The sequence below is a fragment of the Tiliqua scincoides genome, chromosome 13, assembly GCF_035046505.1.
Source record: "Tiliqua scincoides isolate rTilSci1 chromosome 13, rTilSci1.hap2, whole genome shotgun sequence".
NCBI classification, from domain to species: Eukaryota; Metazoa; Chordata; class Lepidosauria; order Squamata; family Scincidae; genus Tiliqua; species Tiliqua scincoides.
Genome location: NC_089833.1, coordinates 12,699,153 through 12,718,211, shown reverse-complemented (window position 1 = coordinate 12,718,211; position 19,059 = coordinate 12,699,153). Strand labels below are relative to the sequence as shown.

General features: G+C 49.0%; 1 protein-coding gene across 1 annotated transcript; it reads left to right on the top strand.

Annotated features, from left to right (window-relative positions):
• Window positions 1–657: 657 nt before the first annotated feature.
• On the top strand, window positions 658–18,034 carry ATF7IP2 (activating transcription factor 7 interacting protein 2). The gene is made up of 11 exons (XM_066640916.1): window positions 658–792; window positions 2,179–2,913; window positions 3,480–3,610; window positions 7,349–7,480; window positions 8,483–8,554; window positions 8,972–9,150; window positions 10,102–10,169; window positions 12,130–12,194; window positions 13,966–14,020; window positions 14,331–14,437; window positions 16,141–18,034. Exons 2-11 carry the CDS (start codon window positions 2,190–2,192, stop codon window positions 16,540–16,542), a joined length of 1,935 nt encoding a protein of 644 aa, XP_066497013.1. The 5' UTR covers window positions 658–792; window positions 2,179–2,189; the 3' UTR covers window positions 16,543–18,034.
• The last annotated feature ends 1,025 nt before the right edge of the window (window positions 18,035–19,059 follow it).

Sequence of the window (19,059 nt, the reverse complement as noted above, 5' to 3'; positions counted from 1 at the left end):
TTGAATCGAGCCAAGCTTTCTGTAGCAAGTAATCACTAAGTACATTACATCTGTGGCAATATCTGCAGAGTAACTGATTGTTTTGTTTTTAAATAATACATGTTTGTATGTAAAATGTATTGTACGTTTGTATCTGTGTGTACACATAGGTGTGCACATATACATATATTTGTGTACTACTTAGGTTTATATTCTCTCTATGGTTTCCGTACAGAGTCTTCACCTTCCAAATGTTTATGCCTAATAAAGGTTGACTTGACTTGAATGTGCCACAGTGAACAGGAGGGTTCTGTGGTCTGGATTTTTGCAACCGGAATTCCCACAAGGAGAGACCTAGAGGCTGTGTGGGGTGCCTGCCAGCCCAGTTGGGAGAGATGATCTGCTTTGGTTTAACCATTTGGAATAACGGAGTGTTGTCCACAAGCTTGAGGCTTACTCCTAAATCCAGATGTTTTCCGAACAGTTGTAATACTTGCAAACACCACCAGCAGCAGTCTGAGTAGCATGGAAGACAGCATAAATGAAAGGAGTTATCTGTCCTTGTAAACAGGAAGTGGTGGCAAATTGTTCCGGCACAGAGCATTTGGAAGATAAGCCCTTCCCTCCACAGCGACAGATCATACTCTGTGATCTGCAGGCCTCCAGAAGCAGCCAGAAGGTCACTTTCGGTTTACTTCCAGGTTTGTGAAAGACACTTCTGGTTGCTTCAGGGGGCCTGCAGAGGCCTCCTGAGGCCTGTGGAGACCCAGCACCGAAGAGATGTGGATTGCAGCACTCTCTGCTGTAGAATAGGTGGGTTGCAGTGGGGGGAAGATTGAGAACCTCTGGACTATGGGATTGTGCCCTAAATTAGTTTTTGGGGTGAGTTTGGGGGTGCTTATACAGAGAGAGTAGAGACAAGGTGAAATGCAGTATGGGATGAAGGTGAGAAAATGCAGTTGTGGACTGTTTAGCATTTGAAGACTGGGGGCTGAAGCCCAAAGGCCTGCAAAAAGTGGGTTTGGAAGAAGCTGGGGGGGGGGAGAGATGGCACCACATAGTTCTCTTGTATTCTGTTCCTCCTCCAAGGAGCTTGGGATCTTGCACCCAAGTTGCCCTTTGATCTTCAGAACAACCCAGTAAGGGAGATGAGTCTGAGAACAGCTGGTCCATGGTTGCCACTGCAAGCCCCAGCGCCCAATCCAGCAGCTTGACCACAACATCACGCTCGTCCTCTAGGAAATGTTGCAAGTGATCTAGGAAAGTGGAGCGGGGTCAGGAGCAGCGAGCAGGCACAGACTGTGGTTGGGGTCCACCAAATGGTAATGCATGGGAAGCATGGAGGGTGGGGAGCTTTCAGCTCTCAGACTGAAACAGGAAAAGTCTTGTAAGAACATCAGCCCAGCTGGATCAAGTCAAGGGGACCCTCCGGTTGCAGCAGCCTAGATCTCAAAGTGCCTCCTGGAGCACACAAGGCATCCAGATTCCCTCATCCTGGTGCCACTCCCTTGCACGTGGCATGCCAGAGAGAGCTACCTCTAGAACCCAGGGCCTGCATGTGGTCACTATGGCTCATAACCTGTGATAGACTTTTCCTCCTGTGTTTTTAGGCTGAATGAGTTTGTTTTTTAACAAGGGCTTGTTTCCCTAAAACGTGCTTTGAAGAACTGTTAAAATGAATGGAAGCAGACACCTTCAGGCCTTCCCAGAGAGGGAAAGGAGGAGAGGTTGAAGCAGACATGGAGGGAAAAGGGCCTCCTTATCTCTTTCCTACCAGCTGCTGGATTCCTGATGTAATCTGCCAGCTTGTAGGACAGGACTGGAGAAGGAGCTAGTGTAAGCAGGTCTCCAGCCTCTCTTGCTGTCGGAAACAGCCTTGTGGCTGATAAGAGTGCGGTTGGGGAGGGAGACAGCCCAGTCTGTGTTTCAGAGAAGCCCCCCCCCCCCGCCCCCAAGCTTGGCTAATGTCCTGGCTTGGCAGAAAGGGTTCTTTGACACTTCCCAGCAATACCCATAACAATAATGCAAGTATCTGAGTAGTTCGGTGACTCTGCTTTTGACCTTGTGTGTCAGACTGGTATGCTTTTTCCTGTTAGACCTCCTTGAGTGTCGAAAGGTGCCACAGGCTCTCTGCAGTAAATAAAATGAAATTATTGTCAGTGGTTGCTTTGAAATCAGGTGTTGTGTTTTTAATTTTAGAGGGGTCAGAAATGGATTCAAACATGAATATCAGAAAGCCCCTTTTCGCGAGGAAGACCATGACCCCAAGTTGCCGAAAGCAGGTGGAGATGTTGAAGCGCATCCGCAAACTGGAAAGGACTGGGAGTGGCAGCTCCAGCAGGGAGAGTCCTGATCGCTTAGCAGGGGTGGACACCAACGGTTTGAATTGCAGTTCCCTGCAAGGACAGAACATCCTGCTGTCGCCCCCTCCTGCATCACACAGACCTGGGACCGAGTCAGTTGTCGGTTCCACAGTCGACGTTTGTGGTGGCAGCCCCCAAGTAGCAGGCAGACAGCTTCCAAGGAACCCCTCTGATACGAACTCAGATACGGAAGAGTTTTTGAATGCCGGGGCTTTGCAGGATATCCTGTGCCAGTGGTACGAGAAGGAGTCTTGTTGTCCGTTGTCTAAACCGGTGGAGGTGCACTTAGATGTGGTGCTGACGAGCCACCTTTCGGATCGTTCCAAAGAGCCGAAGTCTCCTGCAGCTGGTGCGGCAAACCACGCTAAAGGACAGGACAGGAAAGAACCACTGCTTGGTGGACCAAATCGTGTGATATCGGAACAGGAAAGTCATGTGGCATCCCATTCTCATCAAGAACAGGACAGAGAAGAACCTCCCCTTGGTAACCCAACCCCTGTGGTATCAGAACGGGAAAGTCGTGTGGTATCCCACTCTCAAGAAGAAGCAACAGTTTATTCAGTACTGCCTGGTAAGCCTGCTGCTGGTGGGTTTTTTTAAATTGTAGTGGGCTCTTGGCATCCACAGGGTTCTGTTCCCAGACACCCCTCCACCCCCACCACCCCCAGATGCCAAAATCTGCAGATAGTGAAATCAGCTTTAAAAAGGTTTTTTAAAAAAAGTTCCCTATCTTAGCACAGCACTGGCTGCAGGGCAGTGTCTGGCACTCCAGACTTTGCCCCTCCTATCAGGACTATGCAGTGGGACCCCTCTGGGCATGCTGAATGTCCCTTGATCCATCTCTGGCAACATCTCCTGGTAGGGTGGACAGAGGTTGGGCTGGAGCTCCACCAGCACCAAAACGTCAGCACCAATGTTGTGTTTAGAAGCCCAGATTTCCTTTTTTGGTAGTGACAACTTTCAGCTCTCCCATCCCAGTGTTTGCCCCAGCAAAGACTTGAGTGCAGCCTTAGGAAAAACTCGGACTTCCCCTAAAGCTAGAGGGGCAGCCTTATTTCGACATTCATCCCACTTCACTTAATGCTGCTTCAGTTTTCCAAATCCTCCTGGAGAACCTCTTCCGTCTTTTTCTTAAAGACAAGGCTCCAAGAAAAAGGAGACTGTTGGAAAGTAACAAAGGTACCCCTGGTAAACGACCGAAAACCTCGGATGGAGCTGGTGAGAATGGCAATGCAAGCCCAGAGCGCTGGCAGAACGGACTGGGAGAGGTAAGGCGATCTGGTTTGCTTTCCCAAACCGGAGATGTACAATGGTGCAACGTGGTGGGCGGTTCTGGCTGAAGGGCTCCATCCCAGGATCTTCCCACTGCTGCCTCTGAGCACATCATCCATTTCCTCTCAGAGAGGCCGGGGACCACCTGGAGCACAGTGAATGGGGGGCACTGCTGCTGCTGCCTGCTACCCAGTAAGTGCCTGGTGCCTTCCTGTGGCGTCCAGGGCACCTGCCCTGTCTCACCACACCCAAGATACGCCTCTGGCTGCTGGAATGGGCCATGGGAGTGTTGCGGACGACACAGACCTGGGCTTCAGCAGAGCATTCGACAGGGTCTCCGGTGGTCATATCCTTGCAGGTCAAATGATCATAGACACGTGGGTGGTGCTACTCTCCAGAGGTTCAGAGCTGAAATATAAAATAAACAGCAACATGTCTTCATCCTGCCATCATAGGAGTTCCAGGCAGTGTGTATCAGATGCCCAGATGGTCACCCGTCCAGACATTGGTCAGATCTGGGCCTGTTTAGTGTCGGCTAAGTGGCTGCATCTTCTGCCATGGGACATCCCATCTCTCTCTCTCTCTCTCTCTCTCTCTCTCTCTCTCTGTGGTGTGAGTTGTTTCTCTTGACTATACCTTTAACAACTGCTGTTTTTGTTTTCAATAGCTGGCTTCAAGCCCTCCTAGGGCTGGAAAAGTCTACAGGTAAATGCAGTGCTATTGTGATGGAAACTAGAGACCCTTCTGCCACCTTAGGCTTCCTGGATGCCTTCCCTGCCAGCTCAGGCCAGTAGGCACATCAGCTGCTATTGCCTTCTTGGTCTGGGAGCATCCCTTAGGCAGAAATTTTTCCTTGCCTTACTACCTAATGTTTCCTATATTTTGATGGCAGCTAAGAAAACCCCATTTATTTTCTTTTAGCTTTTGGAGCTATTGCTTTGTTTGTGTTTTTGTTCCCTGCTGCCTGATGACATCACAAAATCAGTACAATGTTATCTTGTTGTAGGGTCCCTGCCCTGGAGGGGCCTGGAGCAGGCTTGTTCCACCCCCAGGGAGGCCTCAGATTGGCTGAAGGGGGTTCCAGCACCCTTGTCCTCCTCCCTAGCAGAGCTGCCAAACCTGGCCTAGGAGCTGTTGACCTCACAGCTCCCTGCTTCGCACTGACTGCCTCTCATCCCTGGCCTCCCTGTTTTATGGAGCAGGCCCGCCCCCTTTGGCCCCTCCCCTTCCTCCAGGTGGGGCAGAAAAGGCCTTTCCTGTTCCTGGCTTGTTTCCTGCAGTGTTCCTTGTTTGCCCTGCCAGCCCCCTCTGGCTGGTTGGGGTGAGCCAACCTGCTTTGCTGCCTTCAAGGGCAGGGAAGCCTCCTCACCCTGCGCATGGGGTGCCTGCTCCAGGGTAAGTCGAGGGTCAGGGCATCTGGGAGGGGCCCTGACACTTGTGTTGTCTTTTTTTTATTAGTGTAAGATTGGTTTTCTTATTAATTGCTGTATGGAGCCACTCTGGTGACCTCTCAAAGGGAGGGACAGGTGGGATGTAAATACCTTGAAATGAATGAATAGCCTCTGAACTGGAGGAGCTGTCAGGGATTGCGCCTGAGACCTGCCTGCAAGCATGCGATTGTAGCTCCTTCCCTGAACTGTGCACTGATTGGGTCTGTCTTGGGTCTGTTGGTTCTAGCTGTGTGCATGGTTCATTCTTTGAATTTCTGGCCTGCTCCATTCTGAAGTCTCAAGATGAGTCTCCCCAGTAGTGAACTACCAGTCTGAAATACTAAACAAGCCCTGCCCCATTGACCCTTGTCTTGTTTGCTGTCTTGTTGCACTGTTCCTGCCTTGTTGACCTGGAGGCAATTCATTTGCTAAAATCCCCGAGGAGTGGTCAAGTGGGAGAGGATTTCAGTGCAGCTAGCTTCCTCAAAGAGGCAGAGAGACGTCTTCCAAATCAGTTCTGGGGACTTCACTTTTTCTGGTCTTAACCTTTGAGTTGGGTATACAGTCTACCCTTTTTATCCATGGGGAATGTGTTCCAGGACCCCTTGCGGATGCAAGAATCTGCAGATATGCGAATTCCCAGCCACTTCTGGTTTGATGAGCAAACTGGAATTTGCTTCCCCTCCCCAGTGGTATCCACAGCATCTGGGGTAAGTCAAATCCACAGATACCAAGGTTACGCTGTATCTGCCAACCACATTTGAACCTCCAGCTCCTCTTCTTTATGTCCTGTGCCTTCCTGGAGTCTGCACTCAAAAATTTCCCCACAACCCTTCCATCTCCCTATAGAACTTATTCCTACACCAGTTGGCAGCCATCACTACTTCCCTGATTGAGATGCTCCATTTCTCAGCCCAGAGAAGACAGCAGAGACATTCCTTCTTAAACTCCACTGTTGGTAATGTGTCCAAGGTTCTAGGCAATGAATCTAGCTAGGTTTGCCTGTTCTTGTTATCCAAGCAACCTCTCCAGTGCAAACAGGAGTTTAAAATAGTTTATTAAGAAGAATAAAGCAAGAACTCCAGTCCTCAGAAGGACAAAAGGCGTATTAAGTAGATCCATCTATACGTTTAGCAGCAAGCCTGGAGTTCCTGGGGAGAGCTGACTTGCAGCATCTTTCCTGGGGAAGCAGGCATGGCAAAAAGTGCAAATTGGCTACTCTGTTCCCTCTCTTTATAACTCCATTTGATACAAAAAAAAATAGGAAGATGCAGTCTCTACCTTGGTGCCAGTCCAGGTGTTCAGTTAGAAAAATGTTCTTCGTCCCATTACCTGTTATTAAAAAAAAAACTAGAGGCCTCCCAGACTTGGTTAAACCTTAACTCCCACCTACCCAGCTGTATCCAATCCTCCCCATCTCTGAAGTTCTTCACTGACACCAAGGCCAAGGGATATAAGGCAGGCCAAACTTCCAGCTTTGATGTTTCTCTGGGCATTTAACTATGCCCCTAGCAATTAATTCAGACTCTGGCCTCTAGAGCCAGAAGTCCCCAGGCCAGGGACACCTCTAAATCTACATAACACAACCTCCTTCAGATGTTAATTCCAACCTTCTTCAGATGTTCATCTATCTTACATTTCCTAATTTCCATTCTCTTCACACAAAGTCTCCCTGCTTAGCTGAGGATGTCAATTTCTTTTCCCCATTGGTGCCCTGCACAAGGATGTGCCTGTTTATTTCAGTGAAGGGGAATGGCTGTGTGCATCCACTGTTGACATGTGAGCGCGAGGCAGTGTCAGTGTGAGAGGATCTGCTCATGCAAAAGCCTGCAGCCCAGACCCCAAAAGGTGACCCAGGTGCCAAACCCAGCTCTAGTGCACATGGCATGGGTTGTGCAGTCTAGATTCTTGTCCATGTGCTAGTTGGCTGCACAGAGCACTTCAGCTTTTAGTGAGCAGCCCAAGGAATGACAAAAGGGTCTCCATGGGTGGAAATGGTTTTTAAAAAGTAATAAAAGAGATTGTATTGCCCTGAAAAGCAGCACCATTAATGTAAGAGCTGTGAAAGCAACTGAAGAAATGTAAAAAGCAAAAGGCAGACTCATGGTGCATTCAGTGCAGAAGACTTCGAGGAAGCCATTTTGCTTGAAACGAAAAAGAAAATTTCTCTTGGAAGGTTTCTCTCATGGGCTCCCCTGTGTGGGGGGGATGACTACTTTAAAGCACTTGCTGCGCTATCTTCAAATACAAATTGTGAGTTTCTGGATTTAAGGAACGTGATGTTGTTCTGTTCTTCTGTCCCAGGTCAAGTCTTTTATTCAGGGTCATCTGGATGCTGCAACGGGAGACTTGGACCATAACGTTCAGTGCCTGAAAGAAAGAATTGACCGCACTCAATGCCTTCGGAAGCATGAAGAGATCACTATTAAAATTGTAGTAAGACTGGGTTTTGCTTCAGAATTGTGGGTGAAGTGTGCTTGCAGGTAGATAGGCTCCTGCCGGAGCCGTAATGCTATCCTAGCCTGCAGTTTCTCTGTTGTGCACCTGTAGACATGCACCTGTGTTTATTTGTTACATTTGTAAGAGTCGTATTTATCACCCCAAAGGCTGCCACCGCCCAAAAAGTTGTAGGGAAAAAAGTGTTTTCTTTAAAAAAAACAAATGGTCCATATTGATACTTTAAACCAGTGCTTCCCAAACCTTTTTGCACTAGGACTCGCTTTTTAAGACAGTCTATCGTAACCCACTGGGCCTCCCCCAAAAGAGATAAATAATAATCTTATTTCTTAATAGTAATTAATAAATTATTAATCGGTGTCCTGTACACCTGAGGCTGCTAGAGACCTTATGTGTGTAAGACACTTGTTAGACTCAGCCCTAGAAGTGGAATTCAGGGACTGTGTTCCCCCCCCTTCCCAAACCTTTACAGTCATTCCAGGGTACCCAGAAAGCTGAACTTGGAAAGCAAGATGTGCAGTTAGGGAGTTCTTGGCCAGACAAAAGGCTGAAACTTGGTTCACACAAGATCTAAGGTGTGTCAAGTACTAGAAAAAGTAGGAAAATGTGACATTTTAATTTGGGGGCACGAAGGTTACTTCATACCACAGATTCGTGTGCTGTCCATGAGAGTGCCCTTGAAGATCGTTCAAAGTGTAGCAGCCCATTTGCCGCCTGGGAATTATCACTGGAAAGCGATCCCTCCTGCAATAAAAGAATGTCACTGGTTATAAGTTTGCTCGCAGATTCAGCGCAAGGGAGGAAGGAGGTTAATCAGGGGACGAAAGAGACAACAGTCAGGCAGCTGACTTGCACCTATAGATCTGGACAAAATATCCCAGGCTTGGGGGTCTGCCTGTCCAGTGCAGTGAATGTTGCTGCTGTTATTGCCAAGACCCTTCGTGTTCTTACTAAAACCTGTTTTTTTTTTCCCTCTTGCAGAAAAGAATATCCAGGTTGGATAGACGTGTGAATGCAGTGTTTGCAGCCCAGAAGGCAGAACTGTCCAAAAAGGTAATGTTTAGTGTGCCCCAGCACTGTAGTGCTGATGGTGCAGAAAGAAGAGAACTGCGGTGTTGTTAGTTGCATAAGAAGAGCCCTGCAGTCTCTTTTCCCCCAGTGTCCAACAGCTGCCCCACTGGGCAGCCCACAAGGAGAGGAAGGCACACCCTCAGAGGCCTAGATAGGTCTTTTGATATCCCGGGCCCATAGGACAAACTTACTCTACATAATAGTCATGACATGAAATGAAGAATGATGACCTGAAAATAAATGCTGGGGGGGGGGGTGAATGACAAAGGATCTCCTTTGACTATCAGGGAGGTTGGTGCTAGTGGTCTTTGGCACTGTTGACAGCTGGTGTGTGTGTGTGTGTGTGTGTGTGTGTGTGTGTGTGTGTGTGTGTGTGTGTGTGTTTTTCTCCCGCCCCAGACTAAGCTTCCGGGATCAGAATCCTCCAACATGATCCTGAATTGCCGCAGGTCTCTTCCCAACCTTACCAACAACCAGTCGGTGCCCTCGCCAAACACGACTTCGGCTGGTGGCAAAGACTCGCCTCGTGCCACTGAAAGTCTCACCTCAAGCAGGGCCTCTCCTCAAGTGGCCGAAAGGTAGGAGGCGAAGCGGTTTGGCCTGGGTGGTGCTGCTTCCAGGCCAGACCACAAAAAGGAAGCTCACGTGTGCTCTGAATTCAGTGTCCCTTGCATACAGTGACATCTGAATGTGTGTTTGTTCAGTGGCGCAGGGAGGTGGAGACTCCCTGGAGGGACTTGCCTAGGAGGAGATATGCTCACTTCCCTGCATGCTGAGTTGTGAGCATATCTCCTCCAAAGCAAGTCCCTCCATGTGGCTGGCTCTCGTGGGTAGCTGGGATTGCTGTCTATTCTGCCTCTGCATTGAATGGCCAGATGTTTTCACACCCTAGTTCCTCGTGCCTGAAATAAGCATGTCCTGAATGTCATGGCAATTTCCATCTGGTGCAGAACAAGTGATAAGGGTGGGAGGTATTAGTGCCAGTGAGACACAGAGGGCTGTGGTGTGAGCTGGCTCCTTTGTGGGTAGATGACGGGGTGGGTGACTCGATTCATAAGACTTGGACTCGAGTTTCCAAATACACGTTTACCAAACTCCTGCAGACTTGAGACAGGCATGTTCTGAAACCAGGAGTGACTGGGGACTCGGAGTTTTTCTTGGGAACAAGTGGAGACTCTGAAACACAGTGCTTTCTGCACTGCTGCACTCACTTGAATAACAGCAGAGCTTTTGTTTACCGATGGGGTGGGGTCATCAGGGGAGTGTTAAACAAGACCACCAGTACACAGTCACTCCCCGGCATCAGCTTTGTTTTCTTCCATAGAGCCTAACTCATTTATCAAAAAGACTCTGACTAGTAAAATAGAGTCCCAAAAATGCTCTGACAAGGTCCTGAAAGCCACCTGTTGTGCACAAATTGAGTCAAAGGGAGCAGGAACTTGGAACTTGACTTGAATCTTGTCATGGTGGATTGGCATATCCCTGGTAGACTCCCTCAGTCATTCCTGTTTCAACGCTTGTTTCCTCAGCTCTGAAGACGTCATATGCCTTGATGCTGAGAAACACCACCCAGGTGTGCCGACCGCCAAAGCCCCAGGTACAGAGAGCTCCCATTTGCTGTGACGTATTTTAACAGGCTGCACTCTGTGAAACATGCACGTACCTCTCACAGCTGTACTTTTCTTCACCTTTCTGTCTTTTTCAATACAAGCATATAACTGGAGGATGTCTAAAGGTGTTTGGTGAGCAAACCAGCATGGGCAGATTGGCCCATCTTTGTTAACGGGACTCAGCTGAGGCTTCCATTCTTTACTAATGCTGTGTCTGCAGCAATGGTCTGTGGGAGGTGGTGGGGGTATCTGGGGCTGGTCTGGGGCTTCAAGAGTTCAGGCTAGATCAAGGTCTTCGGCAGGGGAGTTGGGACCTGGGAATGTGGAGAGCATGGCTCTAGGTTGGTTGCAGGACTGCTTTGTGTTGAGGCTCAAGCCTGTGCAGTTGGGACAGCAGCCAAGGCTTTGGGTCCATGATGAGGTCAAAGTGGCCTCCAGGCCTCGGCTTGTGTCCCCCCCCCATAGCCTCTGCTGTTCCCTGCTGTGGCACTCCTTTGGCTCTCAGCCTTGGTTGTCCCACTTCCTCCACCTTTCCAAATGGAGTGCTCACAGTTGCCGCTCTGCTCTCCCCTTGACCTGGAAAGAAAGAAGGGACCAGACAGCACCCTAGCAGTGCATGCTGATTAGCTGTCCCTGGGCAAAAAGACCAGAGGGGTAGCAATGGCTCCCTCACCTGCCAAGCTCCCGAAGCGGGACCCTGTAGTGCAAGTCATAGTTTGTGTGGAGTCCCGGCTCCTAGTGAACTGAAGGCCGATTGATCTCAAAGTTGGTCCAGCATGGTTGAAATGAGTGGTCAGTCCCAGTAATGGCTTGCATCCTTCCTCCGCTGTAGAACTGGGTGGGCAGTCTTGGGGCACCTCTTTTTCTCAGCCTCCTTGTTTCCTTCCTGGTTGGAACGTACCCTGTTGGCTGGCTACTCTTCCAGGCTGCCTAAAGGAACCCTCTCATCACTGGGGCACTACTCCAAGGGCCTTTGCCCAACAAAATTCAGCTGCTGGCTACCAGGAGCGGGGACTCCAAGGCAGCTGTGCTGATGAAACCGTCCCATCACTTCCCCAACAGTCCCAAACACTGTTTGGGACTCAGGTGCCAGGTTCAGGCCTGATTCTTGCAGAAGAGCTCTGACATAGTTGCTGTTGCAGCTGTCGGTTGTGGTGAGTCCTTGGCTGCGATGTGGTTGCAATGAGGATTTTGTCCTCTTTCCGTTTGTCACTTCACTGGTTTTCCCTTGCTTGGGTATTTTTTTTTTTATTTTGATGTTTGCAATGGTTGGGAAATGTTGCTGCTTTGGGGTTATTTAAGGTAGGTATAAAGATGTGAATAAATAAATAAATAAAATTTAAAAAAAACCAAGCAAGTAAGTTGCAATTATGAATGTCACTGTTCTGCAAGGAGCTCTGGTGGACTGAAAGGTGGGGTGTGATTCCTTACTGATCCTTTCCAAGGAAAATGGCTGGTTCATTCCCAGGCCAGTAAGAACGAGCGTTTGCCCATTCAACGCTGCTGTTGCCTATAAATGCCATAGCTAAGAGGGGGTGGGGGGAGTCAGTCGCCTTGGGTGTCACGCATCCAGGGGTTGACACACTGGCCACAGCCAAGATGGCTGCAGCCAGCATGCACCCTTCTCCAACAGCCAGTGATCGATCATGGTCTGTGGCTGCTTGCCACCCCCTGGCACCATCGCCCCCCACCAAGCCAAGGAGCAAGGGGTGGCAAGTGGCTCTTACCTTTCATTTTTCTTTTTAAAAAGGGGGGGGTTGGCGTCACCCCCTGAAGTGACATCGCTTTGGGGGTGACATACTGACCTGCTCCAGGTACCAGAGGGGCCAGCTACGCCAAAGTTATAATTGCAGGCGCATTACTCCCAGCAGCCATTCAGGAAAAAGGAGAGGGATTTGGTAAAGGAATTTCAGAGTTCTAAAACTGCACGTTTGTCATTCCCTTTAGATGTTCAGCAGAACGGAGCCTCTGTTGTTGCGGATGCTTCAGCTAAGACTCCAGACAGCAGGAAGGTCAGTTCTCAAAAACCTTTTTCTCTTCCTCCCCAAATCCATCTGCTCCAGCATGACCCAGATGTAATTCCTTTGCCCTCTGCTGTACTGAGCGTTGAATTATGAACTGCTGTCAGCTGCCCTTGTTGGCCTAATGAGGGTTGATGTTGATTGTCTGTTGTCAAACTTTTTCAACCTCCATTATCTGTGACTGTAACATTTTGGGCTGTCCCGTTGTCTGAAGGAACTCGGCTCTGCATGTTAGTCTTTCCACAATATTGATGGTCTCGTCTGAGTTTTTTCTTCTTTGCTCATAGCGCTGGAACTTGCTGAGGTGGAGGGTCATCTGGTGAACCTGCTTGGCAGAAGGTTTCAGGACAGGCAAAACAAGATGTCTCTTCACAGGACCCATCATTTGTGGAGTTTGTTGCCACACACAACGTGCTGCGCCAGCCCCTAGCATTGCCTTTTGAAAAAAAAGATTAGCTAAATCAGCGGAGGATGAGAGGACTATCACTGGCTACTGGCAGTGATGGTTGTATGCAGTCTCCATGTTCAGAGTGAGTTCGTCTGGTTGCAGAAGGTGCAACAGCAGGAGAAGTTGTTGTCCTTCGAGCCCTGTCTGTGGGCTACCTGGTTGACCATGATTGGCCACTGGGTGCTGCAGCTGTCTAGACCAGGGGTGCCCAAAGTTTTTGGCAGGAGGGCCACATCTTCTCTCTGACACTGTGTTGGGGGCCGGGGGGAAAAAGAATTCACTTACCTTTCAAATTTGAATAAATTTACATATATTTACATGAATGAATATATTAAAGATGAACTTATATGAATTAATGAAGGTCGTGAAATAGCTCAAGGCCTATAAAAGGCCTTGCACAAAGCAAGGCTGGCCTTTCCTTTGCTGCTGCTGCAGCATCACAGATGTGAAACAGCAAGCAGTGGAGGGAGCCCTCCACAGTTCATGCGAGAGGTCAAATAGTCGCCCTCATGCTGAGAGCAGTTGCATCGCTCCAACAAATCTCCAGAGGGCCAGAGGCTCATTGGAGACTGGGAGCTCTCTGAGGGCCGCATTGAGAGGCCTTGAGGGCCACAAGTGGCCCCAGGGCCGGGGTTTGGGCACTCCTGGTCTAGACCTTGGCCTAATCCAGCAGGGCCACTCTTGTATTCTTAGACTGTCTGCTGCCAATCATTAATCTTGAAACAGGCAGAATCTCCCAAGTGAGAGGCAGTATACCGCTGAGTTCTGGCTCCTGCATGACAGCGGAAGAAGGCTGTCTCCTGCATGCCCTGCTTGTAAGCCTACTAGAGGTTCCCTAATTGTCAGCTGCAGAAAAGGAGGTGCTTTTTTTCCTCTCCTAGAGCTAGGCGAGTCCCAATAGTGTGTCATTTTAGAAAGTGGGTCCCAGTGCTAAAAGTTTTGGGAACCACTGATGTAGAAGGTTTTCAAAGAAGCCAGAAGTCCTGTGCAGTAGTCTTGAGACTGTGGGCCTGGCTTTACCTGTAAATGTTTAATGTGCAGTCTGCCTCTTGGACTTCCAGAAAAAGCCTCGTAAAGACCCTTCCAGTCCTTGGGGCATAACAGTGCTGTCCCATAGCTGCCACTGCTACAACCTGCTCCTCTTCCTGCCTCCTTGCTCAGCTGGCCCACGTAAATGGCCCCCCTTCCTGCCTCCTTTCTCCCTTTGCTCCCTACGAATGTGACCAAAAAGGGACGGTTCCTTTTTTGTTGTTCCAGGGACATAACGTAATTATTAGAATTCATCTTCCTTGAACTCTTCTCTCTTCCTTGCAGAATGAGCCAGTGATTGACTTAACTGAGGAAGGAAGCAGCGCTCATCCAAGTGAAGGTAAGGTGGGTTTGATGGGGCTTCACTCTTTCTGTGTGGATCTGTTGCTAATCATCACACAATTGCTGATGAAGTCATCTGCCTCCGTTCCCCACCAAATGTCCAGGACACTGGACCGTAAAATAACAAACCCATAAAAAAGCAACCCCAATACAAGCTGGGCATCCATTATCCAAGGTGCCGGGGCCCAGAAGTGTATTGGATTTCAAATTTTTCTGCTGTGGTCTGCGGCACTACCTCTGGTCTGATCCGGTTGGGCTGTGCTCATGTTCTTTGTCGGCGTCAGGTTTCGTCTTTTAATCTCTCTTAGATGAGTTGGGAAAAGAAGAAGAGAAGACGGCTTCCAACAATGCAAAGCCGGCCCCAGAAGCCCCGAAGGTGAACCCTCCCCAGCAAGCGTTGCCGTCCCCAAAGGAGGTATTGCACACGACAACAAAGTGGTAGTGCCAAGCCCAGCAGTTGTGGTGTCCCTGCAGCTCCCGGGGCCAAAGATGCTTGGTGCTGCTGATGCCAGTCTGGTCTAGCTCTGATCCAGGCCTTGAATGCGTGTGTGGCCTTGAATGCTGTTACATAGTGTCGCTCCCGCCCACCCTTCCATCACCTCTCAAGGCTGTAGGCCTACATCCCACGGGTTTGGGAAGGACGTCTGGCCCCATACTGGCAAGAAACCAGCTTGAGAGATGCAGTGTTGTCCAGTTGTTCAGATTTAACTGCATAAAGGACAGGTGCCATGTCACTACAATGAAAACATGCCAAAGAGAATATTCCAGAATTGGAGAAGAGGCTTTCAAAGCATCTGCCCTAATAATGACCATGACTGTTTTTTGTCCTCAAATGATAACGGGGCAGAGAAGGAATGCATGGATAGCATGTGCATCAGTGAAAGGTGGTGAGAACAAAAGGATGTGCTTCCTCTGTTTCTCCGCTAGAGGGCCTCGCTGCTGCACACAGGCAATGTGGCCAGCTCTCAAGCACTGGCTAGACAGGCAGGAAACCAGACAGGTCAAGAGTGCTGCCCTAGCAGCTTCCTGAACGAAGCTGCGCTTAGGATGCGCTCCTGTTTGGGGAGCCTGAACCGGTTGCACCGGTGGTTGAGGTATGGAGAGAAGCTTCTCTCTCTTTGGAGGTTTCCCTTGATCATTGATCATGAGGAGGCAAAGCCCTGCAGGTCACATGGTGGCTGGCTTGCTGCCCTTGCTGGAACCCCCACCTCCGAGTGGGTTCATTTAAAATTTAGTTTCTGGATTGGTTCAAAGAGGGCGGGGGACGCCGCGTGGAGTTCCTGAAACGCTGCTTGTTGACCAGCAACAGGAACCATTATATTAGTTTGTGGCTCCTTTTAAAAAAAAAAACTAGTTAGCTTAATTGTGGCATCAGCTTTCTTGGAGAAGAGCCTTCATGCTCAAGTAAAGGGAGTATTATTCTCTGTGAGATCGCAGACACTCGCACACTGGCACAAAAAAGGAAAAATAGAAACAGGACCAAAATAGCCTGAAATGGCAGAGGGGCGGAAGACCTTTGATGTGTCCGTGCAACGTGCAAGTGTATGTGAGAAAAGGGTAGCGATTGTGTGTGACCGTTGCAGCTTATTCAGTAGCTTGGTGGAAAAGCATCTGCTTTGCATGTGAGGAAGGCCCAGGTTCAATCCCAGGCAGCATTGTGAATCTTACCCCAGTCAGTGAGCACGCAGTGGGTCTCTTAAAGCAAGTTGCTCTCTGACTCTGGTTTCAGAGGAGGAAGAGATGGCTGTTGTCTGCTGCTGTAAAAAGCTAGACACATGTTTAGCGCATGTGCCGACTTGCGGCCTGCGCGTGTCATAAATGCATTCAGATTTAATGGACTTTCAGCATTAATGGACATTCTCTCCTCCCTGTTAGTCCATTAAATGGGAGGTTCACAGTAATAATGGCAAGTTCAGCTGTAGACACAAATGAGGGCTGTGAGGCACTTTTTGCCCTTAAAGCCATTCGTAGCACCCAGAAACACTGCAACAAAAATGGTTTGGCCTGACAGGTGAGCAGTAAGTTCTTTACTGGCGAAGGCTGTTTGTTCTCTGTTCTGTTGCCGTTGCTCCAGCCTTTCCTGTTTGACCTGCCTAACGGCAGTGCCTCTTCTTCTAGGTTCCCAGGGAGGGTTCCCACCTGCCTCCACTGCCAAAGATCCGCCTGCTCCCAGAGATGGTAACCGACTTCAAAGGCACCCTGCCGCCGCAGAAGCTGGAGCTCACCGTGGTAAAGCTGCTGAACCCCAAAGGCGTGGCCCTCCAGTTGGACGTCAGCCACGTGGACCCCAGGTGCGCTCTCCTGGAGAGCATCCATTTGTTCTATTTTGTGGAGAACGCCAGCACCAGGAATCTGTTTTCCTGGACTCGGATGAAAGTGATCAAGGCACTGCCTTTGCCGATGTTTATTTCCTTAGGCGAGTTACACGCCTCCGGCACATATTACTTCACTGTGCAGTCGAAGGATATTTATGGGCGTTACGGACCCTTTTGTGACATCCGGTCTGTTTCTGTGACATAGTTCGAGGACAGGAGGGGAGCGACCCCCCCCCCTGCGCGACTCTGTTTCCAGCCTCGGCTCTTAACTTCAGGGACTAGTGGTTTCGTTCCCTCCTTGCTGCTCCGCCTATGTTCAGTTCTGTGAAATTTGCACTGGCCTTTGCACGTTGATCTGTTGAGCCTACTCGGAGACGTCCATTGACATGATGTTCCCTGTCCCCTTTTTGGTTCCCCAGTGACCCCTTTTGTGTTTGTTCAAAGGACAGCATTATGGATAAACTACTGGATGAAGGACCACTTAAGGTGTGTGTGCCCCCCCTTCGTAATATTTTCCATAACCAAGAAGTTCTTCCTCAGCTTGTGTAATGTCTAAAATATTTATTTTTCTAAAGCAAAAACCAGTAAGTGCCTTTTGTGTTGCCCCAAAAGCTGCTTCAGCTGTGACTGTTGTGTTTCTCATTTTGAAATGGCATCAATCGCAGGCGGTTGTATTTTTGTGACAAATGGTGGAGTTCGTAGTCCTGTCGCATTTCACTGGCACGCCACAGACCCTGGATGGCTTAGTAGCCCAGAGAACCTGCAGTGGTGCTGTTCGAAAGGAGAGCCTGATCCTAGTTCTTTCCTCAGAAGGGAACCATCTTGCAGCCCCAGACAGCTATGAATCAAAAAACTTCTGCAAAAATTAGAGGGAGGGATCCTGTGGATTAATCCTATGTGGTTAGATAATGCCTCCTTGCACACTTGAGAAACATCAGAGTAAAAGGGACTGTCCCCGACTGGTTCTGAGTGTTGGAATGAAGGTGGTGTTTCTGCAGCAGCTGTCCCTCCTTCTGCGGTGTGGCAAGCCAGAACTGAAAGGTGAGGAGAGCCGACAACAGCCTTCCCTGTACGCTGTGCGGTGGGAATAGATATTCACACAGCTTCTTTATCGGTGCTCTGGAGCTCAATGATGACAATGACATCATTGCAGCCACGCTGCACAGCCATGGTGGGGCTCCCCTCCAAAATTAACATTGGTCTCCAAGGCAGCTTGTAACCTTTGGTTTGGTGTTTGGCAGGTGAAATACCACATTTCCCCCATTTAGTGTTTCCAGCCCTCAAGGGACCTGGCCCTGAGGACTAGAGGCTTGGTGCACACAAGTCTGAGGAATGATCCATTCGTCTTGTCTAGGCCTGGAAGCCAACCATCATTGGTTGCAGGGTCTCGTCTAGGCCTGGAAGCCAACCATCCTTTCTGAGCGTCAGTGAGGCACTGCTCTTCGGCTTCCACTTCTGCTGAGATCAAACCTGCCCCTACTGCCAGAGGTAGCAGCCCCTCCCCACCTGTCTGTGCCGTGCATCCCAGCTCACGGTGCAAAGCTGCTGCCACTTCCCCAAGTTTACTCCTTCAAGAAATGTCTTGATTTTTTTTTTTTTACCTTAAATCAACTAGGCGCTATCAAAAACAGAGCTCAGCCATTTGGATCGGCACAGTACTGGTGGTCATTATGTTTTATTTTTTCCCTATGGGGGTAAGGAGTGGGTGGGGATATACAAAACAATGGAAACAATTGAGGCACAGCTGGTAGAGTTAAGTTCAGCTATCTTGGAAAATGGTGGTGAACAAAGACACCGAGAATTTTGGGAAATTTCTTTTTTGTAATAAAACTTTAAAAATAAAAACAGTGCTACTGACGTAAAAAGGACTCGAGTTTCCTGGTAGGGTTGCAAAGGCAGTAGTGTTTTAAAATCCATCTAGCTGGGAATTGTGAACACTGGCTAGCAGTGGCTGTCTGCCGTTTCAAAAATCTTGCCCAGAGCTAGCTGGAGACGCAGCCCAGGGACCTCTCGACTTCAGTTGATCCCCTTTAACCTGGCACGTATTCTCTCAGTGAGATGATGTAGGTCCTTCTACCCTTTGGCAGATATTTACAGGGTCTGGAGAGCCCCCCCCCCTAAAATCTGTTCATATTTTAAGCTGCCATTTTGGGGCACAACACATTCATGGAGGGAACTGTTTTTTGTTTTTTTTTAGTTCTGGTTCCTGGAATACTAGAGGGCAAAAGGAAATTGTTTCAACCTACACTAGTCTGTTGCCACCAAACATCAGTGTTGGAGCATCTTAAAGGCTCATTAGTTTATTTCAGAGGAAGCTTTCATGACCCACAGTCCAGGTGCCTCAGATATCACTGTTTCGCTGTATTTATGTTTTTTAAGTCACCTTGGGCGTCTCTTGGTGGGGATAAGTTGATTAAATAAATAATAAATAAATCCGGAGAAAGATTGTAGGGCATAGAAGCTTAGACTGAAATGGGTGAGACTCTAAGGCACGGCAAAACTCTTGGTTGTCTGCCTGTCCTTTCTGTTTTGCTAATTTGCATATTCTCACCCCACGTCTCAGAGGGTTCCTGCGTTAAGAGACAAAATAAATGTCTCAAGAGGCACATTGATCTAAACTTACCTAAGCAGTTGTTTAGAAGGCATATGATGGATTAATTGAGAGACTGGCAAATGCTTGCGTTCTTGGGGCAATCGTAATGGTTTTTCCTACTCAGTTTGG